The sequence below is a fragment of the Scardinius erythrophthalmus genome, assembly GCF_964197995.2.
Source record: "Scardinius erythrophthalmus genome assembly, chromosome: 16".
In the NCBI taxonomy this organism is placed as follows: Eukaryota; Metazoa; Chordata; class Actinopteri; order Cypriniformes; family Leuciscidae; genus Scardinius; species Scardinius erythrophthalmus.
In genome coordinates this window covers 17423010-17449015 of record NC_138236.1, presented here as the reverse complement: position 1 = coordinate 17449015, position 26006 = coordinate 17423010, and the positions used below count along the sequence as shown (strand labels likewise).

General features: G+C 38.0%; 2 protein-coding genes across 3 annotated transcripts; one reads left to right on the top strand and one right to left on the bottom strand.

Annotated features, from left to right (window-relative positions):
- Positions 1-979: 979 nt before the first annotated feature.
- On the top strand, positions 980-8093 carry mylipb (myosin regulatory light chain interacting protein b). Its single transcript, XM_081388501.1, has 7 exons — positions 980-1218; positions 1769-1959; positions 4171-4356; positions 4509-4706; positions 4822-4986; positions 5552-5969; positions 6463-8093. The coding sequence occupies exons 1-7, from the start codon at positions 1132-1134 to the stop codon at positions 6628-6630; spliced, it is 1413 nt and encodes a 470-aa protein (XP_081244627.1). The 5' UTR covers positions 980-1131; the 3' UTR covers positions 6631-8093.
- A 3174-nt stretch (positions 8094-11267) lies between these two features.
- On the bottom strand, positions 11268-25848 carry atxn1b (ataxin 1b). Of its 2 annotated transcripts, none has more exons than XM_081389030.1 (3): positions 25716-25848; positions 15735-17832; positions 11268-15637 (listed from the first exon to the last, which is right to left on the bottom strand). In XM_081389030.1, exons 2-3 carry the CDS (start codon positions 17622-17624, stop codon positions 15044-15046), a joined length of 2484 nt encoding a protein of 827 aa, XP_081245156.1. In that variant the 5' UTR covers positions 17625-17832; positions 25716-25848; the 3' UTR covers positions 11268-15043. The 2 variants fall into 2 exon arrangements, with proteins under 2 accessions (XP_081245156.1, XP_081245155.1); XM_081389029.1 differs by lacking the exon at positions 25716-25848 and adding an exon at positions 20921-21268.
- Between the last annotated feature and the right edge of the window lie 158 nt (positions 25849-26006).

Below are 26006 nucleotides of genomic sequence, written 5' to 3'. Positions count from 1 at the left end.
CTCAACTGTTTATTTCAGATGCTGTCACGTATCATAACCTCATCATCTGCAGAGAGAAACTGCCCACTCAGAATACACACATAAAGGACGTAAAGACTGGGGATTGTGAAGATATTTCACTGGAACTTGGTCTTTATTACATCTAAATTGTGTTCAATGTCAATTTTTATTTATTAATGTATTCAGCTAACCTCTGTTGTTAGAGCACTGTCATTTTTGCTATGCCAATAAAAAATAACAGTAGCCTACCTAATTGACACAACATGCTGTTTTTTTAATGTAAAACCCAAATAGAGGCAACAAGATATAAGACCAGGCAAATAGAGGGATAAAAAACAATATTAATACATAATTTATATATATATATATATAAATATTAATCATAGTAATATTAATAATATGAAGATACTAATATACTAATATTAATAAAAATAAATATAATTGAAAAAGTTTATTATACTATATAGCACTTTCAAAGCATGGTTCTTTATGGAACCTTATAAACAGGGTTCTATTTAGCACCAAAAAGGGTTCTGCTATTGTTACAAGCCGAAGAACCCTAATTTGGTACTGTTTAGAACCATTTTTTATGATCACCCACATACCAGTTAGTCTCAAACAAAACTGTTGCTGCTTGTCATACTGTCTTGATGTCCATTTTGTTGTATTGGTGTTGTAATATGCCCCTCATAGGCCTATTTTTAATGTTATTTTGTCACTCGCTGTCCTGTGTGTTATGTGTTATGCCTAGGCTATATTTAAAATGGTTTTATGTAAATTATCACCAAGACTTGTTGAGAAACGCAGTTAGTACAAAAATGGTCGAATGACAAATTTACTTGACTTTTTTGTGGTGTAGTACAGGCTACATATCAAAGCGCTAAATGCCTCATTCGTAGTTGCATACGCCTTTGCGAATCAGTTCGAATAAATAATTTAAAAGAACCGGTTCAAAAGAACAATTCGCGAATCGGACATCAGATAACGGAGAGGCGGATCCTTGAGAGAGCAGGGCTTCATAAACCTCCTCTCGCTGTTTTTCCAATGGGATACGAGTCAGCCTTGTGACTGAGCTACAGGTCGTTCTCTCCGCTATCCTGGACTGTGTGTGAAACAATAACTGCATTCACTATGTTATGCCACATAACTCGTCCGGACTCGGTGGTTCTGGAAGTGGAGGTGGACCCAAAAGCAAACGGAGAGGACATTCTCAATAAGGTGAGTGTCTAGAATTAACGAGTTTAGGTTGCGATAGTTATTCAATCATTACATAAATACATTTGTACTAAGACTCATTAGCGTATAGAAAGCAAAAGTAATCATTGCCATGGCAAATTACTGTATAAAACTCTTCTTCTTTTTTTTTGCTTTATCAATGTTTCATCGGTTGTTTAAAAAAATAATAACGTTTATTGTTTTAAATAGTTATTTTCCATTATAAATTATTTGAACTATTTAGCCTCTTTATTGGAATATTTTGGCTGTTATTACTATAGTATTTAGTATTTTAGAAAAGTCTATACACCAAAAAATTGTTACTTATAACCTAACTACACAACTTTTTGTCATTCTTATGTTTCAGCAAATTTCTATAAAAGCAGGTGTTCTCTCATACCACATTACCACTTCAAAAGTCCCTCTTATGTAATACTTTTGTCTTTCTAAAGGAGGAGGGGTGCAAAGCGCCCAAGTCCCAGCATTCTTTGGTTAAAAGCACACACTTATGCATGACAAAAAAAATGACCATGGTTTTGTTTTTAATTTACAGATATGCCGGAAAATGGGAATCATAGAGGTGGATTATTTTGGACTTCAGTTCACCGGTGCAAAGGGAGAGATTTTATGGATGAATCTCAGAAACAGGATTTCTCAACAAGTGGACTGCCTGTCTCCCTGCAGACTGAGGCTGCGAGTGAAGTTCTTTGTTGAGCCGCATCTAATCCTGCAAGAGCAAACCAGGTGAAACTCCTCCTAAGTGAATATAAGTTGCAATATTTTATCATAGTGCTCAGAGTTTGTGCAAATCTCCGCAAAACAGTATTTTTCCATTTTTGAAAAAACAAGATCCCTCTGTGGCTGCAGGATCTTTGAGGTTTCACATTTTTGCTCAGTCTGGAGAACTTGAGGCACGTGGAGAACAGTTCTGTTTTTTTAGTTGTTTTTCTCATGAGCTCAAACAGGAAGCAGCTGCTTAAAGTGACAGCATAATTCAAAATTCTGTTTGCCTCTGCGGTTTTGTGTTATTACCTTTGTCCCATATCTCCATACATCTTTTTATATATCTTTCTGGCTCTGTGGCAGGGAGTTGCCAGTGTTCATGTTTGCTCTTGAAACTGGCACTCTTTCAGTTAGGGAGTGCCTCATGTAGGCCTGCTGGGGTAAATAATATTTCTCTGGAGGGTTTTTGGAGGCTCAGATGTTTACAGATGTTTCTTAAAGTTTAAGAAAAGTAAACACTGAATACATTAGCAGTACAGTGTGTTCCCTAAGTAGAGACTAGTGGAGCTGTTCGGTCACGTCTGACGAGGGCTGTTGGTGGGGGTGGGGGTTGGGAGGTGTCAGTTTGTCTGATTCTGAGTTGAAACATGTTGTAATGTGATTCTGCCTCTTACATAATCTTATACAATGGTGGGACAAGATCCAGCGCCCTCTCCATCAGCCTTTGTTAGTCTTTCTCAATCTTTAAATCCATGATAATGACAACAGATTAATTATTATGGTGGAGGAGGCTGAGTGCTTGATTGTTTTATATTGAAATACATATCGGCTAATATACTATTTGTCTTTTTGTGATGCAATACCCATTGTAATAATTACACCAATTGGCAATAGGTTTGATCTGCATTATTGCCAGAAATTAATTACAAAATCAAGAATAAATTACAAAATGTATACTATTTCTACAAGTGATTTATATCAAGTTGTAAAAAATATGTGCCAGAAATCCCAACTCTGCTTCTGTTACCTCAGTTCACCGGGTTTAGACCGCTGAGTAAACCTGGCTTCAAGCCAGCTCATTTTTCAGATAATATCAGTGGGCTGACAGTGCATGAAAGTTTCTGAGAGATACAACTAGGCTGTATATTATAGTGTGACGATTGAAAAACGGTTAAATATTCATAGTATTTACACAAACAAGTATCTCAGTTAACCATGTAAAGCCTAAATAATAGTGGATGGAGCAGTTTATTGAAACTTTAGACAAAATATAAAACAAAAAAAATTATGTTTTGTATCATATTTGATAAAGCAGGCTTTTGTGGCCCATATAGTATATGGCATAGTGAGAATATGGCGCTCATACCCGAGGAGGAAAAAACTTCAGCTTTATTCAGAGGTCCAAACTGAGCAAAAATGTGAGCAGATGATATTATTTAAATGGCCAAAAAGTAAAATGAAATTCAGATTTCTTGTAATGTAATTCAATGAGATTATTTATTACAGCACAACAGACTACTTCCATAAAATGCATATAAATCCATTTTAACATGATAAAAAAAAAAAAAACTAAAAACTAAACTTTAAGTTGCTTCAGTCAAGTAAATGTTCATCTTTAATATTATTAAGATTATAAAAGTTATCCTTACGAGGCCTTTTACTTGCTAAAAAAGTATGAACTATCAAGCAGAGTGCAAAAAAGCACAGAATATTGTATAAAATGGGCACTAAAAAAACTGTACAGGGTGGGCCATTTATATGGATACACCGTAATAACATGGGAATGGTTGGTGATATTAAAGTCCTGTTTGTGGCACATTAGTATATGTGAGGGGGCAAACTCCTCAAGATGGGTGGTGACCATGGCATATACTAATGTGCCACAAACAGGACTTTAATATCACCAACCATTCCCATGTTATTACAGTGTATCCATATAAATGGCCCACCCTGTACTGATGATTCAGCACATTTCAGTCAGAAGCTGTTGCTTGCTTTATGATTATGTCCACATTTCTAGGTTTTCAATTTTTGCCTTTTATCTTGCCTTTTTGTCTCTATTCTATACATCATTTATCATATGAAAACAATTTAGGTAAATAATATACATTCGTGTGTAAGTTTACAGACTTGATTAATGTGCTTCTAGTTCCTCATTCAATAGACTTCAGTGTTTTGTTGCAAAATGTAGATTTATTCAATGTTTTAATGTATTTTTCTGTTACTTTGCAGACATTTGTTTCTGATGCACGTGAAGGAGGAGCTTTTCAAAGGAAGCTTGCGATTGGACGCAGAGCAGGCGATCAAACTCTGTGCACTACTGGCTCAGGCAGAATTTGGAGATTACAACCAAAACACAGCCAAATACTGCTACTCACAGATCTATGGTCAAGAGCCCGGCCATGACACCATCAACAAGTAAGAACACTGGGAAGTGAATATTCTCAGTCAGAATAACATTTGTTCTTCCTCCAAACAACACTAGTTCTCCCTCTGAGTACAGTAGAAAAAAAAGGAAGTGATTCAGATAGTTTTGTGTAATAACAGCGCTGTATTTCATGTTTTTATAGTATTTGTTTGAGGCATAAGGCATTGGAGGGTGTTAGTCAGGCTTCAGCAGAATATCAAGCCCTGCAGCTGGTTTCCTCCCTCAACTACTATGGTGTGGAGTGGCATTCCGCGCGTGACTCTGAGGGACAGGAGCTGCTCATCGGGGTCGGACCAGAGGGCCTGTTTGTCTGCAAAACAGATTTCACCACTATTGAAAGGTACATATGACAAATATAAGAAATATTAGTTAAGTAGGTCATTTAAAGATTTCAAATACATGTTTCTATACCACGATTTCTGATTCAAAATCTGAATCGAATCTTTTTTCCCCAGAATCGTATACCCAGTCATTCAAATGGCCACTCAGTCTGGAAGGAATGTGTATGTGACCATCACAAAGGACAGTGGGGACAGTATGGTTCTCCTTTTTAAGTTCATCAGTCCTTGTGCTGCCAATGGACTATATCGCGCTATCACGGAGATTCACTCCTTCTATAGGTGAATACTGTTATAATTCTATTAGACTTGCTAGAGTAAAGGGATTTTCATTTTTGGATGAAATAAACCTTTAAGCGTTTACTGTTTCTGTTCATTCTGTTCAACCACAGGGTTGTTCTAGTTTTGAATTCTATTTTGTTTTTAAATTAGCATTTTCACTTCAGTTTTTTTTGGTTTTCACTCTATGAAAGTTTATTCTAGTTTTATTTTATTTATTTTATATTACATTTTAGCATTTTTTTTAATTATTGTTTTAGAGTCATAGAAAACAGAAAATATTTTAGTTTAGTTTTTAATTTCCCAGTTAAGCTACTTTTTCATCTTATTTCAATAAGAAAAAAATATTTTCATGTTATTTTCATTTGAGTTATTTCTAACAATAATTCAGCTGTGTTTAATCACTGAATTTGCTTCAATTTTGAACTTAATGTAAAGAGGCAATACCTAAACTTTATGGGCTCCATTAATGATCAATACATATTGTATATTTGTAGAACAATAAAACAACATTAAAACAATTTAATACTCATGTTTTATTTAACACATTTTGAACTTAACTCTTCAGATGTGACACTGTAATGAGCACGGTGAAGATGCAATATAGCCGTGACTTCAAGGGTCACCTGGCCTCCCTCTTCCTCAATGAAAGCATTGACCTTGGTAAAAGGTACATCTTTGACATTCAGCGCACATCCAAAGAAGTGTATGACCGTGCCCGGCGAGCCCTGTTCAATGCAGGGATGGCTGTGAATGGATGTGGGAGCCCAAGAGACAGTTACACTCACTCGCCGCTGAGACAGATAAAAGTTGAAAGGGAAAAGCGAATGTGTGTCGGCTGCAGAGAAACTCACATTCTCAAGGAGAAGCTCCAAATGCTACAAGATGCCCTGACCTGCGCTCTGTGCTGCGAACAGGAGATCAATGCTGCTTTCTGTCCTTGTGGACACATGTTCTGCTGCTATAAGTGTGCCAGCCAACTTCAGGTGATTATTGCATCATTACTATATACTGTATACTGTGTATATATATATATATATATATATATATATATATATAATACTGTATATAGCATATTCAACATTCATGACAATATAAAATCAAAGTGTGATTTTCTCATGCTTAGGAATCGTCATCTAAATTGACCAGTTAAGTTAATGATTAAGAGAACTTGCACTATTAGGTTTACATAACCTCTGGTTACCCTCTTAGCATATTTCTCGACATGTGTCATCGACCATTAGCGGCTGTTCAGGCTGAAGATCTTGATAATCAGACATTTTCGTTACGCAGCAGTCCTATGACCTTTTGAATTTCACATTCTGACATCACAGAAGTGTTATATCAGTTCAGTAAAACTGGCACATCACCCAACTGCATAATTAACATGAACAGTAAAGAAAAAATATAGGTGTAGATAAGAGGAATTTGTTGTATGTTAACATTCGTGATATTTTACCTTCTTTCCTCTCTTATCAGTGTTGCCCAGTTTGCCGTTCAGAAGTGGACCGTGTTCAGCATGTCTATTTACCCACCTGTGCCAGTTTACTTGGCCTGGCAGAGGCAAAAACCACTACCTTCAGTGTGCCCAGCGGGACTGCCATCTCAGAGGATTGTGCCATTAAAGAAAACACCTGCCAGCTGTAGGATGGATAACATCTGCACATGGGCACTATTGGCCACAGACTATTTTAAAAATACAGAAGAAATGTTAGGATAAAATATTTAGTGGTTCTATTAAGTAAGCTGAACTGCACAGAGTGAGGCTGGCTATCCAGAAGTACCTCAAAAAATTCTGACTACTGCTAATCATACTGTTATTTTTCATAGTGTGTGCACATTACAGGCCTAAAAATGAATAAACCGTTTACACTGGAGGCAACTGTTGTGCACGGTACACAGCAACATTTCCTATGATTTTTTTATGTACTGTATCAGAATGCACAATTCAATACAAATGTAGTTGTTAACACTCCACATCATCAACTATATTCTTTATCAGAAAGGATTTTTAAAGGTTTATTTTATATTTGTCTTTGTTTGTGTTTGTGTATGCAGTTTTATTGTACAAATATTTCAATATATTTCATTTAATTACATGAAATGGGTTTCTTTCTAGTGCTACTGCAGTATTCACAAAATAAGCCTTTAAAGGTCCCGTTCTATGCCCCTTTTCACAAGATGTAAAATAAGTCTCTGATGTCCCCAGAGTGTGTATGTGAAGTTTGAGCTCAAAATACCCAACAGATCGTTTTTTACAGCATGTTTAAATTGACATTTTTTGGGGCTCAGAAAAACGAGCCGTTTCAGTGTGTCCCCTTTAAATGCAAATGAGCTGCTGCTGGACGACACAGGGGGCGGAGCTTCATGAGCTCGTGCTCAGTCTGTCAGGAAAAATTCATCTCACGGAATGATGATAATATCAGAAACTCTCAGTAACGGCGTTCATTTCGAGTCGGACAATAATGCCTACAGAGTCAGATTGCTGTACAGAGATGAAACAGGTATGGTTTAGTAGTTTAATTACGGTTATTATAACGTATTTGTCATCTGCTTGTAGGCTATGTATCCATGATTTATTAATAGCCTACAAGTCTGCTGTCTGAATGATGATCAAACATGTACTGATGAGTTTAATAAAGTTTATTGTACATCACACAAAAGATGAAGCGTCAGTTTTACTTCAGAAAATCACCGTAAGAGCTGAGTAAACACAGTAGGCTAAGTTATAAGAAGTGCGCAAGTAGCCAGTAGAGTTGAGGGAGCATTCCTGTGGGCGGAGGTTAGTCAAGAAACGGTTCTGGTGATGTCACTAATGCAGGAAGTAGAGGGGTGTAGTCCAATCGAGCCGTTTTTTGTAGTCAACTTCTGTTAAATAAAATATCTCGCTTGGCATTGAACTTTGAGCTTTATAATTTTACAGATATTATTTATGCTCTAACAGCAACATTACACACTAACTAAAGTTTGAAACATGGAATCGCATGCAACGGGACCTTTAATGCACTATATTACAAAAAGGTCTAAATAACAAAGAGTTATGTCCTCTTTTATACTGACATGTATTTCATCCATATCCGAATAGAATAAAGAGCTTTTACACACTTTTTAATACCTGCCTGGTATTCTTATATTTGCTTTGTTGAATTAATACTAGTATACAGTAGGTTAATTCTGCAGTATACAGTCATTTATTACACCTTTCCATGTGTACCCTTGGTCATGCAAACTGTAATACTATAGTCAAACTCAGACACAGACTTTTTCTCTTGATCCACTCATATTTAGCTGTATTATATTTTTTGTAAATATTCAAATTTTGAACAAGCAAACATTGATGAAACTTAACATTATCTAACCAGGCAATATCAACAAATCTCTCCAACAGTGGTCCAGTCTATGAACCATACTGTACAGTACGGAGTCCCATTGTAAAGTTATGAGACTCACGTTTTGCACGTATAACTTGTATGTGCAACTAGCGATATTACTGTATGTGTTACAGAACTGATATGTACAGTGGCTGACGTGTCAGAATTGATGGCAAAGGTTATAACTAATATAATGTTATCATGATTCTGAAGTGGCAGTACAGTAGAGTACAGTAAAGACAACTACTAAATATCAGTAAAGCAAATACCTGACAGTGTATATGCTTCTTTTTACAGAGCATGGCCAGTTAAATACAACGTTGTGTTAGAAGGGAGGCCCACTGTTTTTGACTTTAAAAACCCCTGCCATAGAGGCTTTTAGTCTGTCCATCAGAGGTGGTTTAAAGGGATAGTTCACCCAAAAATTTGAATTCTGTCATTAATTACTCACCCTCACGTCGTTGAATTGTCGTTCCATATGAATTGAGCAGTTTAGTCCAAACTTTCTGAAGAGACTCGATTGCTTTATATGATTAACAGATTGAATGTAAGCTTTTATTCAAATGCAAATTGCAAATATTTAACAAAATCCATTGTGTTAAAGCATGTTCACTTGAATATGAAGAACCAATGAGGTTCATTGTCGTGTGTTACGCAGCATATTTAAGCTTCCGCTAGAACCAATGAGGTTTGTTCTCACAAGTCAAGCAGGTTCGGTTGAGCTTCTGATTGTGTCTGCTTATTAGCCTAATGTTTAAATTATTATTAATGTTGTGAATTAAAGCCTAAATTTAATCTGTTCACCATACAAAGCATTAAGTCTCTTCAGAAAATTTGTAATAAACCGCTCAATTCATATGGATTAACGCTAGTTTTACAATCTCTTTTTGAACTTTTTGAATAGTAGTGTAGCTGTCAACGGAGGGACAGAAAGCTATCCCTTGATGATGAATGAAAAGTCTTACGATGAATGAAAGATTTATGGGTTTGGAACAATGTAAGGGTGAGTTATTATTGACAGAATTTTCATGTTTTGGACCCTATCCCTTTAATTCTATCCCTTTAACTCTTTCTGCAGATTACATCAATACACCAATAGGTGGCGAAAAGTCTTTATGGGTGAGTGATTGATTCATTCACTTAACCGATTCATTTAAAAATACTGATTCATTCAGGAATGAAAGTGAACAGCATACTTGCATACTAGTACTTTTACTCTTTTTCTGCCATATGAAGATGGCACAAATAAAATGCTAAAATGCAGTTCCTTAGTCATTCACAATCTTTCTGAGTGAGTCATTTTATCAACCATATTTATCAATTAGTTTAAACACACTGCTTTATTTAGAATCAAAACAGTGCAACTGTTTGTTCATTTGGAACTATTTTTTTTTGTGGAGAAAAACTAAATTAATTGCCAATATTGTGTCTCAATATTACTCAATATTTAGGCTACATTTTGTTTATAGAAATGTTGCAAATCGTTCATACAACAGTTCTGTGTTTAGCACTGTAACATTGCTAAACAACAGAACTCGTGTGATATTGCTTATAGTAGATTGTAGCCTATGCGAAATAAGAATCTTATTTTGTTGAGAAAGACTATTATATAAGGTAGTAGTAAATGTTCAGGAAATACAAAAGCTCCTCAATGCCCTGTCTCTGCGCCCCAGATTTGGAGGGTCTGTCAGCTGCAGGCCTGGAACAAGGTACAGAATAATGTTCTACTATGTAAAGAAAACTGCTATGCATTAATAATAATAATTAATAATAATAATTCATTACATTTATATAGCGCTTTTCTCGACACTCAAAGCGCTTTACATAGAAGGGGGGAATCTCCTCAACCACCACCAATGTGCAGCATCCACCTGGATGATGCAACGGCAGCCATATTGCGCCAGAACGCCCACCACACACCAGCTTACTGGTGGAGAGGAGACAGTGATGAAGCCAATCAGTATATATGGGGAGGATTAGGAGGCCATGATGGACAGAGGCCACTGGGCAAATTTGGCCAGGATGCCGGGGTTACACCCCTACTCTTTCGAAAGACATCCTGGGATTTTTAATGACCACAGAGAGTCAGGACCTCAGTTTAACGTCTCATCCGAAGGACGGTGCTCTTTTGGCAGTATAGTTTCCCCGTCACTATACTGGGGCATTAGGACCCACACAGACCACAGGGTGAGCACCCTCTGCTGGCCTCACTAACACCTCTTCCAGCAGCAACCTGGTTTTCTCAGGAGGTCTCCCATCCAGGTACTAACCAGGCTCAGCCCTGCTTAGCTTCAGTGGGCAACCAGTCTTGGACTACAGGGTGATATGGCTGCTGGCAGACAATATGCTTACAGACAAACCTATAGCCCAAAGTTCATAACTCTTGCACAATTTTCATGTCAAGCTATACTTCTGGTTGAAGCTTGACATCACTACTGACAACGGGTGTTATGTATTGGGTGGCTGGAGTTTTATGTTAAGTAGGTCTGTCACATACCAGAAGCTTAGTGTCTTAGGAGAGTTCATATGAGCTGTGACACAGGGTCACTCTTTCATAGTTTTATTGAAAGTCATAGTTTTATATTGAAAATAGCATCGTTTTATTGAAAGTCAGTCCTCTTCAGTTAAATGCTGAGTCAATCTTTTAGCATCTTTTCCCACACCATGTATGAGGAATTTATGTGTAGTCAGAATGCCAATATCTAAGGAGGGGTATATCTAATATAATAGCCAATATCTAAAGGGGTACAACCTTGTCTTTGCCATTGAATAATTCAAGGCATCTACTGTATATGAATGTGGTCTGACCGTCAAAACTTGTCACTTACAAAACTTACCTGTTTCAGTTTCAATTTCAGGTTTATTGTCTCAAATAAAATATCAGTTCATCAAAGGAAAGAGGCAAGTAAAATTGGCACAGTATTTTATTAGAGTGATTATACTGATACAATAGATTTGTACTATACAGGAAGTTATTGACATATTCGCCAAAAGTCGAGTCCGATGTTCCTTTCCATTTCACAAAAATCAAAACAGCTACAAAAACTTGCAAGCACCACTAAATAAATGATCACTGACTTCACTGAACAGTCTTGGATGCTCTGTTCACATAAACACACTACAGTTAGAAAAGTTGAGGTTGACTTCTGTCTTAATTGCTTTTTGTCAGTTTGTAGAAAAGGAGCTTTTCAAAGAATGAGAAAAATATCACAGGTACAACGAATCACACAAATATAGTCATTTACATCAAATATATAAGAAAGTGAGAAATCAGTTATGTGCTTTTTTTTTCTTCTTTTTTAAAGATAAGTGTCACTCTGAGGTTTAACGGGAGGTAAAATATCTAGAACTTCCTTTAAAATAATATTTAAAAAAACAATGGGATCAGTGACTGTGTATTTTATAGGTCAATCTCTAGATGTCAGGTTTGGTCTTCCAACCCTTAATGAGGCCTTGTGGTATTGCTAGAGCTAATCCTGGCTATGGACCATTGAGGCGTATGCATACAACAAATTCTGACTGTCTTTGGACAGCCATATAAAGCCATATTGTTGATGCCCAACCTTGTACATTACACCAGACTGTTTTATTTTCTCATATGAACACATTTTCAATAGCAAGCATGTGAGCTACACTCACAACACATCATCATGCTAGCTAAAGTTAGCCTTCTTTATACATTGGGTGCATGTACAGTGATGGGCTGTAGAGGGTGCAATAGTCAGCCAGTGACTTCCCATGAGTCATAGCACTGGAACTAAAATGAACTCAGTTTTAGTTGTAAAATGTTACTGTGTGTAACTGAGTGTTTTTGCAAAAAAAGTAATACAGGAAACAGAAACAGTCTTCGGGCCAGTTTCTCAACCTGAGAATTCAGTTTCACTATAAATCGCTATAACGCTTTTATGCCTTCAAGTGGTTGACAGCCTTCTTTTTTTAACAACAAGAAAAAAGGTTTTAATTTTATGCAGATGATAATAAATCACTATTGTTAGTTTGAAACAGAAAAGCACACGCTGGATAAAAGAACATTTCCAAAAACCTGACTGACTTCAAAGAAGTTATCCACACAGTGCGCGCGCACACACACACACACACACACACACACACACACACACACACACACACACACACACACACTGAGGTTTAAATGTACATAGCTACACAGGGAAAAAGAGAGAAAAGAGAGAACAACGATACATATGAAACAAACAACAGTCCAGAAACATTGACAATTTCGTAATGGTTTCTATTGTCATAGCACTAAGTCTTCTACTGCCTTACCAAGATCACCATTACAATAGACTGTATTGAACAAATTGTAGCTATGTGAGGCTACTAATCAACCATCCCTTTCATTGTCCTCTCTCTTCAAAAGTGCATAAATTCCAAATCCAAATTGGACTGAATGTGCAATCAAGCATTACGTCTATAATATGAGGTCTATTGTGATTCCATCTGAATATAACCCTCGACACAACAATACCTTTACTTAAGTCAGTCAATAAACTCACGCTCATGACCACACATATCAAAATGTATAGTTTTAGGTGACCTACAGAGCTGGCTATATGAAGTGTTAACTATAACACTCCATACATACGTGACTTTTCTCTTTAACATGTCTATTTGTGCAAATAGCAAAATTCTTATATGTATTCCAAGATTTTTTGTGAATTTATAACAGCAGTTAATGGAGTTAGATAAGAATTATTTTGTGACTGTTTTGCACAAAAAATAAAATAAAATCTGAACACAATCCCATGTGGCTTTTATTTATGGAATATAGCAATTATATTTGTCATATAAAAAACTTTGTCTTATTACCTTATCTCTGTAATTTGTCATTGCAGTGTACTAAATTAATTTCTTTAAATTTGTTTAGCTTGTCCAGCACATCAAAAATAAAGACACAGAGAAAATAGATAAGGTGGATACTAAAATCTAAATTAGTGTCTCAACATTCATCATTTTCTTTCTTTTTTCTCTGCAGAGAACATACAAAGACTGTCCATGTTTAGGCCACTAGTGGCATACTACTAATTATGATGAAATCAAAATTTTAAAAGAGCTCCACAGTGGCTGACATACATTAGTCTGAGAACTATATTAATTTGATGCAAACAAAAATTAGCTTGTGAGGGATTGAGGCATAGTCGAAAATTAAAAATATCCTAGATCATGTCTAATTTTCACAAACCATATTTTCCCATTTTTGCCTTCTGGAAAATTTGATGTTCAATAGCAGAACAGATTGAACAAAGCACAGCATCCTCCTTTGACTCACTGGTTCTTGCTAATTAAATTATTATATCTGGATACATTTTATCTACATCATTTTGTTAACTTCATTAGATGATGACTTTCTTGTATAAACATGTTTTGATACAAAAAGGTAATTTCTATTAGGATAAACCTGTGAAACGTCGCTTGTTTTGAACATCAAGAATGCGGTGTCGATTTAGTTTTCAATGTATGACGATTATATTGTGTCTTTAACAAAGAGTTAATTATTGCAGATGGACTGAGAAAGGCCCACAATACTTAAAATAGTGTAAAGAAGACATCAGTAATTTAAAAATACTAAATGAGAGGTGCTTTGCACATAAAATGGATGGTAATGCACAAAATGACTAACAGAACTCAAAACTGTCTGTTGTTGTTGTTGTTGTTGTAACAAAACAGAAGTGGGAATGTTTCCAACCTTTCATTAATTCGACTTCCCTTAACCTTTCTTTAAAGTGCTAATTCTGACTTGAGCTGAGACTTTTCTATAGCCAGTTTGACAATGTGAAGATTTCTTCAACGCTTTCTCACTCACAGATTCGATGAGGCAATCTGATTGGGTTATTTGCTAATGCACATATGAGGTATGTGAAAGCTCAGTATTGCATATCTAGAAGACTATCAGCTATTTAATTAAAATATAAGGATAAAACATTCAATGTATCTTGATGCTATACTTGACTAGATATGATTCAAAGTAGTCACTTGAGCAAAGCCTGTCATTCTCAGCTGACATTATATAAGCACAGGATTATGGGGGCAGTAACAAGTAGAAGGTGGCTTCTGTCAAGATAAACCTGCTCGCACAACTCCTCGAAATCACTCGTAATAATACTCACACAAATTTCATATCTCACTGTTCACCTTTTGCCATCACTCCTTGTAACGGTCCTTATCCAGTCAAGGCCCTGATTATGAACGAATTCAGTAAACACAACAGTAGACTAAATTAGACTCTAAATGTGTGGCAAAACAAAAAAATGATCAGGCATTGCAGTATACAACCCACAATTGTCATGTCCAGCTGATTTAAAAGGAAAGTCTCAAGATTAATATTACATATGAGACGACTCAAATGATCACACACATTCTTGTGTAAAAAGATATAACATTACAGTAACCGGGATATGAATGTCATAGGAAAGCAACACAAAGTAACAAAAAGTAAAGTACCAAAAAGAAAATCTGCTCTTCCTTGTCCCTCTTTGAGTTCATGGCAGTGATAGGGAAAATTTTGTGAGTCTTTGTGACTGAAGCAAAAGCATTGGACACCAAGCAAAAACAAATTTTATTCAGTTGATCAACTTTATGTGATTTCTCAAATTAATCAAGTAAGGCTAATTGACGTATTTTTTGGAAAGAAATCAACTCCCTATCACTGCTCTATGGTGTTCAGAAGGCCCTCAGCAACCTGTGCTGGAGCGGCCCTCAATGCTGACCTTCAGCTGATGTGGGAGGAAGGAAAATTTGGGTAAAATCTGAGGGTCCTCTTGCGACCTCCACATTTCTCCTCTCTCTGGGGCAGACCATCTCCTCTTGCGGCTAACTGCTCTCTCTGCACTAGATGTGTATGTTTTTTCTGTCTGGTTGTTTTGGTTGACCAGTGTCTGAGGATTTATGCCCCCGTTCTCTGAGAGGGTCAACACATTTCTTTGGTTGGAAGTCTCAACCACTGTTCCTTCGACACTATTCTCCACTCTTGATGTCATTTTGTGTCCTTTCTTAAGATCCTCCATTTGGGTTGGTCTTTCCTCAATGGACCCATTGTTTTTGGCTGATTTCAAAGGGTTGTTGTGTTTCATCACAGACGCTGAACAATTATTTTTCTTTTGAATGCTATTTTTTAGGCTTTTAAGGGTGAGAGAGATACAAACATCACCCACAGAGAGTTTGGCACAGGATAGAGCTAGCATCTGGGTGGTGCGGTCAGGGCAGCAGGATGACCAACCTTGACCAAACACAAAGAAGGGGTATTCCACCAGGACTTCTACACACACCTAAAATAGAGAAAAAATATATATATTTTAGTTCCAAAGGTTCATTCAGCAATACCGAAGATTACCGCTAATATGATTTAAAAAGAAACGGACTAACCTGGGCTTTGTTCTCTCCCACCGAGAACTGTATGATGACAGCATTGGGTGTTCGGCTGCACTCTATGCGCTCTACAGTGCTGGAGTCAATCTTCAGTTCTCCACTCACCTCTGCACTTTGCACAAAGTCCTCTGTTCGCAAATCCTCCACACGCTTCAGCTCACCGTCTGCCAACTGGATAATAGAGCCCTTCATGAAGAATGGTGGTAGACCTGCTGATGGTGATGATGGCGAGCTTTGAGGACTTGTAGATGTTGGAGGTGTTACAGGGACTGGAGATCCCACTACACTGGCTGAAAGAACAGGCAGCTGTATTTGGCTTGGACTTGGCATGGCACAGGGGACATGACTTCCATCAGACCCTGTGATGTCTTTACCATTGGCTAGGACTGAAGCTGCAGGAGGGGATGTATTAATAAAGGTCTGAGGCAGAGCTGTTGATGCATTGGCTACACTAGGGATGACAGAACAGTGGGTGACCTCTGGCTCAGCAGTAGATGGATTGATATTAGTGGCACTAACCGGAATGAGCAAGGAGGGGTTGCCTGAGATCACCACGTGCTGTGGCAGGTTGCTTTGATAACCAGTTACTGCTTGCTGGGGTCCACCAGAAGCACTAGTGATGTAGCCAATAATTGGGAGCTGTGTGGCAGGATAAAGACTGGTGGAGAGCTCCTGTTGGGGGGTGTTGTGAGGAGCCTGCAGGAGTGTGTGCTGGGAGATGGTGGAGGCCGGAGAAACTTGGCTGTCTGAGGAAGTAAGAGCGGACACTCTGGACATTGGCTTCCCTAGGCAGATACCTCCTCTCTCGGCAAGGTGCAAAGATGAGTGGTCCTTGGCCAAGATATTTTGGAACTCAGAGTTACTGTTTGCTGCAAGGTGGCTACTGGATACCAACATCAACGATGGCTGCAGTCCTGCTCTGTCATGAGCGCTATAGTCTGCTGGGAGCAAAACCTGAGCTTGGGTCTGGAGGCCCAGGTTATGATTTTGCTTGTGGCTCTGGTCACCTTCTGGTTGGCTAGAGATCCCTTTGGCCATAGTAGTACTGTGCTTGACAACTGTAACCTCTCCTAGTGCACCATTTTGCACCTCTCTGGGATGGGAGTCCAGCTGCTTTGCAATGAAGCCATCGGTGTAATGTAGAACCACTTGAGAGGGGGTGAGAGCCAGGGCATGAGGGGCAAGGACAGTTGAATGTGGATGGATTTGAAGGGGCAGTTGGACAGAAGGGGAGGAAACTGTCAAACCCAAAGGAGCACTCTCTACCTGAATGCATTGACTGTGGGAAACATTTGATATAGAAGAAATCACATGATGACTCTGTGAATCAAGGCTGGATGCTTGGGAGATGACAGCTGTTGTGGCCAAGACCTCTTGTGGTGTCCTCCGTGGCTGTGTTGGACTGGATGTGGATGGTACAATCTGTGAAGAGATATAACTTGTATAGGGCCCTATGAGCTGGAGATTGGGGGGAAGTTGTGTATATTGGACGGAGCCTATGGTTTGAGGAAGGCTTGTGGAGAGAACCGTAGGATTGGCTGTTAGCACGGTAGGCCCGGAGAAGACTCCTCTGTATGTGGAACTATTGGAAGAGAATGAAAAGCCAGCAGATGAAGTAGCTGGAGGATATTCTGTCACCACAGTGAGAGCCTTATTTGATGGTGGGGGGCTGTCAGGATCTGCACTGTAGCTCTGTAATGGGCCTGCATTGTTGGGGATGTGGGCCATGCTAGCCATGGTAGCAACGCTGGCTAGCCAAGCCAAATTCTCTCCACTCTGGCTCTCACTAACAGCAGCTGACACCAGCACCTGCTTCTCTTCCAGAGCTAAAATCTCCCGCTTCTTCGGCGGAAGACACTCATTACAGCGCTCCTGGTTAGACTTCATGGTCTTGGAGTTTTTCCTGTATTTTAACCCACTTGTCTTGATCGGTATTTTTTAGAGTGCAAAGTAGAACTCAATTGTCAAGATTTTCATAGTTGTATTACTTTGATCCGCTTTTACCTTGGTCTTGCGTATTGTCAGGACTCTTGTAATGAAAGGATCCATGTGCTTCATGTGGAATCATCTCTCACTGATGGTTATAAGTCCGTACCTTCATCAGACAGACAAAAAACAAAAATGAGAAACTGCATCCTTTATGCACTGCCTTTGAGTCATCTGCCTAAAAGTAGCATATTATGTTTACCTTAACATCCATTCAGTTATGAGTGCCAAATAAAAAAATAGCTTGAAATGGCACATACTTGAATTTGATTAGCAACTGAAAATTAAGAGTGGTGAGTGGTGCAGGTATGACATTACTCTGTAGGCCAACCAGCAGTTAGCGTCACACTGGTTCCCTCGACAAAAACCCAATAGGATTTTCCTTATTTCAGCCATTTAACCAAAATCCCATTAAAAAAACCCATTGACTTCGGGACGATGGAACCGGAAGTGCTAAAATGCGAACTCGCTTCCACGTTTTGGCCTACAAAGTGATGTCACACCTGCACCACTCTATAGCTAACTGGCCCATGCTAACCAAGCCATAACTTCAGCATTTCTTCTGTCAACTCTGACTTCCTTTTCAATTACATGTGTTAGCAGTGTAAACCACACTTTATCAGTTTAGTGAAAAAGACAACATTAATGTTGAAATTCATTCAGTGAGTAGAATGGTAATACATTTTGAGTAAAATTCAAGTAATAATTTATAGTTCTATCAGGGACTTTAGATAACACATCTCCATCATCAAATCTAAATCCAAATCCTCCTCATGCTTCAAGGGCTCAAGCTCATAATGTTTGCATATACATAATGTCCATCTACATACATCAGTGAGGATAAAGAGAGCACAGGGTGCAAACTTAACATGCAGTGAGTGTGTGGACATGAAAAAGATGAAGGAAGAGAGAGACAGAGACAGAGACAGAGAGAGAGAGAGAGAGAGAGAGAGAGAGAGAGAGAGAGAGAGAGAGAGAGAGAGAGAGAGAGAGAGAGAGAGAGAGAGAACACTGGCTCTCCTGACCCACATTGAGCTCAGCCTGCAAGCGAGCAGGGTTATTGAGTTAGAGTGTAACAGCGGAAAAGACAGAGAGAGAGAGAGAGAGAGAAAGTGCGGGAGGGGGGAATAGAGGCAGGGAGGGAGGGAGAGATCCCTTCACCACAGTAGATCTGCACCAATCACTGTCCTACTTTCCCCTGCTACAGCGTACACCACACACAGCCATTAAATGCTTCAGTCTATTGTACACAGCTCACAATACACACACGTACACATCAGCATATCCATTGGACTGATACGCACTTATGCATGTGATTTGGTGCAGAGTGCTCATGAATCAAAGAACAATAGAATGGAAGTGATCACTAGATCACAGTTTCACACTGTTCAACACATACAACGTAACAACAATACATAAAAAAACATTACATTTAGATATAACTGCAGCATTCCCCTGTACCATTTCATGCAATCACAGGGATCCATATCAAACATTTGTGAGTGACACGTCCTAAAACTGGAGGAAAAACACAAAAATTCACAATGCAGGCAGACAATATTGTTTACCATTAACCTCATCAGACAGATAGCCATTCACTGGATTGTACAAATGCTTTAAGGAGAGATTGAATCTGTGGATATCAAGCCCAATCGACTAAGAATTATAATAAAATAAGACTAAGAAATATAATAAGAATTCTGAATGCAATATATAAATGGGCTTTGTGTTTCTAAGATGTACTACAGCCGCCAGTATACTTGCATGCATTAAATTGCTGGTTCCTTAAATATACAAGGAGAAATCATATTTCAGCTTAGATGAGAACTTAAAAGGAAACATTTGTGAGAAAGTTTCAAGAATACGTACATTTCACACATTATTTGTAGCCTATGTGTCTGTATGTCTACTTCTCTCTTACTGGGTGTTATATTTGCCTGTCTATTTGCAGGGAGTTTCAAAGAGCACTACTGAAATACACCCACAATTCAAAATAGCTAACTTAAACTAAGCCTGCAAGGCAATACAGCTGCACAGACATAAAAGTAATGCTTAATTTCTGTTTTCTTTCTCCTTTCAGTGCCACAGAGCTGTAGTCCATGACACCAACAGATGGGTTTTTTATTGAAAAAACCTCAATGAGAGTACTAAATTGAACTAAATATATTTTATATCCCTTAAACCTACATTTAACCATCGGAAACCTTTAGAGCTTTATTAAGACATTGTTTAATTTCTTAAATAAATCATAGTGATTTTAGTTGTAGGTTTTACTATCCCTTATAGAGACATCTAGTGGCTAGCCAAAGAGCTAGATAGATTAACAACTTGCAGTATCCTTCTAGTTCTTTAACAGCAGATCTCATACTCTGCAGGCCCACTGCAGATCAAATGTCATTAACACAACATATTCACACCAATAAACCCGTGCACACACATTAACACACTAATAAATAAACCGATACTAATGTAAGATGTCTGAATAATTGACACAAAACAAAGACTTCAGAATGTAAATATTCCCATTTCACAAATGATCTGCTATACAAACAAATAGGTATCCAAATTTTGCTACGTATTGTAACAAAGTTATTTTTATGCACGCAAAATCTTCAGGAAAACATTACTTGCATGGTGCTGTGACACCTTTTTCAATGATGTCATCTCAGAGATGACTGAGCCCGTGCCAATGATAATGTATACAAATACAAACATAACTTCTCTGAAATGAAATACTCATATTAACGTCTTTCCTCAAAAAACATGCCCATCTACTAAAACGGCTTTTCACTCATGTCCATTTAGCGCCCGTAAGCAGCTCCTTTCTGCACTTAACAACCTTTTATATTGGCGCCTGTCCCTTTAAGAGGCAGTCTAGGGAGTCCTAAGCTAGACATGAATCCAAACAGAGCTGTTGCTGCCTTTACAAAGGCTAAAGCCTGTTTCTCTACTCTCACCCTACAAGCAAAAGAGCACAACATGCAGAGTAACACTGAAACATTTGCACAGAATTGCAATTATTTCTGCAAAGCCTATTGGTAATTATACTATACTAATAATATACTATAATAAAACAATTATTTCTCAGATACATGCACATTATGTCTTCTTCTCTTCTTGGAATTGAAGAATAATCGTGCAATAAGCATGTATGATTGAAAACCAATCAAACATTCCATCTAAGGGTGATGCCTTACCTTTCTTTATAGGGGAGCCTTTAACAACTCTCTCTCTCTCTCTCTCTCTTTCTCTCTGCACTACGAGTGTAACTCACTCTACCCACTGGCAAGCTGTCCTTTGTCCAGGTTTAGCTCTGCTATCAGGTCACACACGCAGTCCTCTGATTTATGTCTTCTTCCATGTCCAATGTTCCCCCTGCCTTCACTCTCTTCCACTTCCTTCGACAATTGCTCGGTGGGCCGAGGGTAAAGGAAGTCCCCTTGTCTGCGCTGTTTCACTAGCCCTACGTGTGAGAGCTACAGCGTATGTTATGCAAGGCACACTGACTGCCAGCTCTCTCTCTCTCTCTCTCTCTCTCTCTCTCTCTTGCTCTTCACACATACACACACAGTGCTCTAGAGAACACGGCTCCTCCTCCCCCAGTCAGCCTCAGCAGCCTCATCAGGTATTCATTCAAAAAACACACTCCACTTGGCAGGGCGCCCAGACTACACACACATGGAGAGACAGAGAAAGAGAGCGAGAGAGAGAGGGAAGGACAGGGAGAGGGAAAGGGAGGGAGGGAGGTAGAAAAATTGTGAGCAAGGGACCGAGCATACTAGAAGAAACACGTACCCTCACGTAGACCACTGCACTCGCGAGAAACACAAACACACCACAGACCATGAAATTCTCTTGAGAGAGTCTTAGTGAGGGTTTCTAGGCGTTTTCTCGCTTTCTTTCTACAACTAATTAGTTTCTCTCGGTGGAAAACTAATTTAGTGCCTCACCACCATTACGTGTGATCAGAATAAGCACATTTGCATTGAGCTATATAAGTCTGCCCTGAAATAAACCCAGAAGGTTTCCCTAACGTTAGTGTATGCTACCCGCTTGGTTATTTCTTTGGAAACCAATTACTGATGGCACATATACTAACATTGCATGGAGGTTTTGTGTGATAACATATAGAGAACCATTGTAGCACGTATACTAAACATTCTCTAATTGGGTAAATTCATGTTTAATGTTTCATTATCATTAGCCTAGGCCTACACTTGACTCCCAGAATTGCTCAATTACTCACATATTCGACTCAAAAGCCCCCTATTGTCCAACACACTATTCAAAGGTCCATTACTAAATATTAAGTATAGAAGAATACACCAAAAACAAGCACATTTTATTATAATGCAAATGCACGCACCAAAATAAGCACATACACAAACATAGAAACCCATATGTCTCTCACATTAAGCATGCAAAGTAGTTGCAATTCACCCTCAGGGGGGACCACATGCAAATAGTCACTTGTTCCATCACACACACACACACACACACACACACACACACACACACACACACACACACTCACATACAAAAATGTTATCTTCGCACACAACCTTGAGAAGATCTGAAAACACCCTGTGTTTGAAACACGTGCTGTCAACCAGGAGAAATGCTGGGAACATAGAAAAGCCATCAGCAATATGTAACCTCTAATATTAGCCTGGCCTGGTTTACTCTCTCTGAGCAGAACTTAGCACTGCATTGGGTGTGTTTGCCAAACCACAGACAGAAAGCCATCATATAGTATATGAAAGGAAACTCCTTTTTGGGCAACTCAACACACTAAACTTAGTCTTCTTCAAAAATGGACATCTCTCAATGTGTCGTCTTCTTGATCTTGATGAGGAATCCCAATCTTCTTTTGTGTCATCAAGGTTTTAAAATCTTAAACATAAACTAATAAATATTATTAGTTTTCATGAGTAAAACACACACATGTAAAATGTAATTGCCATAGTTACATATAATATATATACCGTTCAAAGGTTTAATCAGCAAGGATGCAAAATTGATCAAAAGTGACAGTTTTAAACAAGTCTGTTCTTTTGAACTTTTTATTCATAAAATATTTCTGAAGGAAAAAGTATCACAGTTTCCACATAATTATTAAGCATCAACTGTTATAAGACAATTCTATACATTATTTATCTACATTTATTTCTTGCCAGAGGCAACAGGCGTCCAGCAGCTTCGGCTGAGACTGTTAAGAAGACTCAGAGAAGAATACCTGTACTATTTTCACTCTGGATGGCTCAGTGTCTAAACCCTGAAAAGCCCTACAGAGAGACAGTCTTTGATATATCTCCATTCCTTCTAATAGCAGGAGATTTTGGGAGAGTTGCTATGTTACTGTTTGTTGAGGTATTGCCTTAACCAGTCACTAGGGAGATGAGATGAAATAGCGATGAAGTGTTCTGTCTTAGTTTCTCTGTTTCTGTTTCTGTTTTCTTCTTCTTATTATTATTATTATTAAATTACAATTACTATTGTTATTGTTAATTTTCCCATGCAGCATTCTCCATCTTAAACTGATCGGGCAGACCGAACCATAAGCTGTAGAGACTTGAAACTTTAAGGGCTGGTAGTACTCACACTGCCTACAACGTCACCAAAGGCGCACCCCGAACGGCCTGACGGGGGCGCTACAACGGTCAAAAGTACGAAATGGCTCATAACTCCTAAACCGTTAGGCGTAGGCTCAAGTGTCTTATATCGTTGGAATCCTTGGCTTAAGGCGGACAAACACCCTGCTCACCCTTCAGGCACCATTTTCGAGTAAATTGAGGTTTTTTGAAAAACCTACTTTCAATCTACATACCTAAAGTCGCTACGGGGAACCAAAATGTTTGATATGACTGAGGCCACTTTTACTAAAACAGCTATAACTTGTGAACGGAAAGAGATATTTTCGCTAAACTTGGGACACATGTTTATGAGCTCAATATGAGGTCACATGAAAAAAATCACGACGATTGGCCACTTGGTGGCGCTATAACAGGGAAAAAAATCATGAAAATGGCTAAACCGCACCCAACCGTTTGTCCGATGAAAGTTGGCATGCAGTGTCTTTGTCCAGGGTGCCATGAAAGTCTATGAGAACATTGGCAAATCTCAAAAAACTTATTATGCATCATCGGCACAATGCCCTGAAGGAGCCTAGGAAAGTTTCAAGCCAGCGTTTTTCATGGGAGTGACCTCCTTAGATTTATGGTTTGTGTAACGGTGTCATCCTTAAAAAACTTGCGATTATCTTCGAAACCGATCGAGACAAAACTACCACAGGAAATTTGCCCAAATGTCAAAATTATGATCCAATCAATGTCGCCCATGGATCGACGAAATGAGATATTTACAACAAATCTGACACACATATGAATGGGCACACTTTGAGGACACCTAATAAATGTGGTGGAGATCAGGCAAGACATGGTGCTATAACTGTCAAAAAACTTTAAAAAACATATTTTTATTGAGTAAATTGCCTGTATTGGCTGTAAATGGTCTTTTCCATCTATGATCTCATTTTATTTTTTTATTTGAATCCCCATTAGCCACTACCAAGGCATTGGCTACTCTTCCTGGGGTCCCAACAAGTAAAAAATACAAAACTACATTTAATCAACAACAATAAAAAGTCAAGTCAATGAAACATACTAACCCAACATTCATTCCAAATATCAAAATCAACAATGGTCCTTTATATATACTGTATATATATATATATATATATATATATATATATATATATACTGTATATATATATATATATATATATATATATATATATATATTTATATATATATATATATATTTTTTTTTAACTAATTTTTCTTGTTAAATATGTAATATCAATGGTAAATCATTCCATATTTTCATTCCTCTGTACATTACAGTCTGTTGTTTTGCAGTGGTTTTCGAAACAGGAAATAAAAAACATCCCTTTTTATGCATGCCTGGTGTTAAAATTATGACTAGTACTACTATACAAAAGTTGAGAGTACAGGACATTAGGAACTCTAGACACAGCAATATTTCTTATAAAACAAAGCAGAGAGACAATCCTTCACCGGTGCATTCTTATTATATTAGCGCTTCAATTACAGTTTAAGGTGATTCGTGACACTCTGTTCTGGACTAATTGTAATTTTTCAATTAGTTAAATTTTTTGTCTTTACTTGATCCACTCGACCACACCAATAATCTAAGCAAGAACCATTGTTTGCACAATTTTAGAAATACAGTGTTGTGGTAAAAAGTTTACACATCTATTAATAACTGACAAACCTCTTCCCATACCTGTTACCATATTTTCTATTTGTTTTGACCACTTCAGCCTACTGTCTAATATAACTCCAAGAAGTCTATCTACTTGTTCAATAGGCACACGCTTTACAGACAGATATAACTTTTGATGCAATCAACTTTTGATGCAATTTGATGCAAACACAATGCTTTTGGTTTTTATCAAGGTTAGAACCAACTTATTATTCCGTACCTACTTTATGACCAATTGTATTTCCTCATCCAAAGCAGTAGACAACTGGTTAATTGATGTTACTGGTAAATATAATGTTTTATCATCTGCATACATGACTGTCCATGCACACTTTAAAACAAGAGGAAGATCATCGGGGCACCTTGAGGCACACCACATTGCAACTCTTTCACATCTGAATAACTTCCATTATAAAATACACATTGTCCAATTAGACAATTAACTTTTAAACCAATGTACAGTATGAGAAGTAAATTTATAACATTTCAGTTTATCCAATAATACCTTTTTACACATGTGCTTAAAGGCCTTAAACCGCTTGAAACCCGATAAATGCTGTTGCAGCTTTAATTATTTTTATATTTTTTATAATATATTTATATATTTTTATTTTGCCCTCACTCTCAGGTCTCATAAAACTCAGATTAAACAGACATAACTACAGTGAAAGAAAAATTGGATGCGTCACAAAGAGGAAATGCACTCACAATGGTCCATGATCAGGTCCATTTTCTTCTCAAGGACATCCAGTCACTTTTGTAAACCCCTGGAGCAAAACAATATTGCATAATTCCATAATTACTGTTCTGTTTGCTGTATTAAGTACTGACACCTGTTCAGTCTTCACACTGAAAGGACGTTCACCCTACAGAACCTTCCTGAAATGTCTCAGAGATACTGAGACATGTCCTAACATGTCCAGACATGTATGGGGGACAGGACTTTGCAGTGGACACAAGCTAACATAATATTTGATGTAGTAGAGGACCAACTTAAGT

What these genes read in the sequence shown, in the direction of transcription:
- mylipb (XM_081388501.1), top strand. Translation starts at nt 1,132, where the DNA reads ATGTTATGCCACATAACTCGTCCGGACTCGGTGGTTCTGGAAGTGGAG. An exon ending in GGCCATGACACCATCAACAA is followed by an intron (nt 4,357 to 4,508) that starts GTAAGAACACTG and finishes ATGTTTTTATAG; the next exon opens with TATTTGTTTGAGGCATAAGG. An exon ending in GATTTCACCACTATTGAAAG is followed by an intron (nt 4,707 to 4,821) that starts GTACATATGACA and finishes TTTTTTCCCCAG; the next exon opens with AATCGTATACCCAGTCATTC.
- atxn1b (XM_081389030.1), bottom strand. Translation starts at nt 17,624, where the DNA reads ATGAAGTCTAACCAGGAGCGCTGTAATGAGTGTCTTCCGCCGAAGAAG. An exon ending in TGGGAGAGAACAAAGCCCAG is followed by an intron (nt 15,638 to 15,734) that starts GTTAGTCCGTTT and finishes TCTCTATTTTAG; the next exon opens with GTGTGTGTAGAAGTCCTGGT.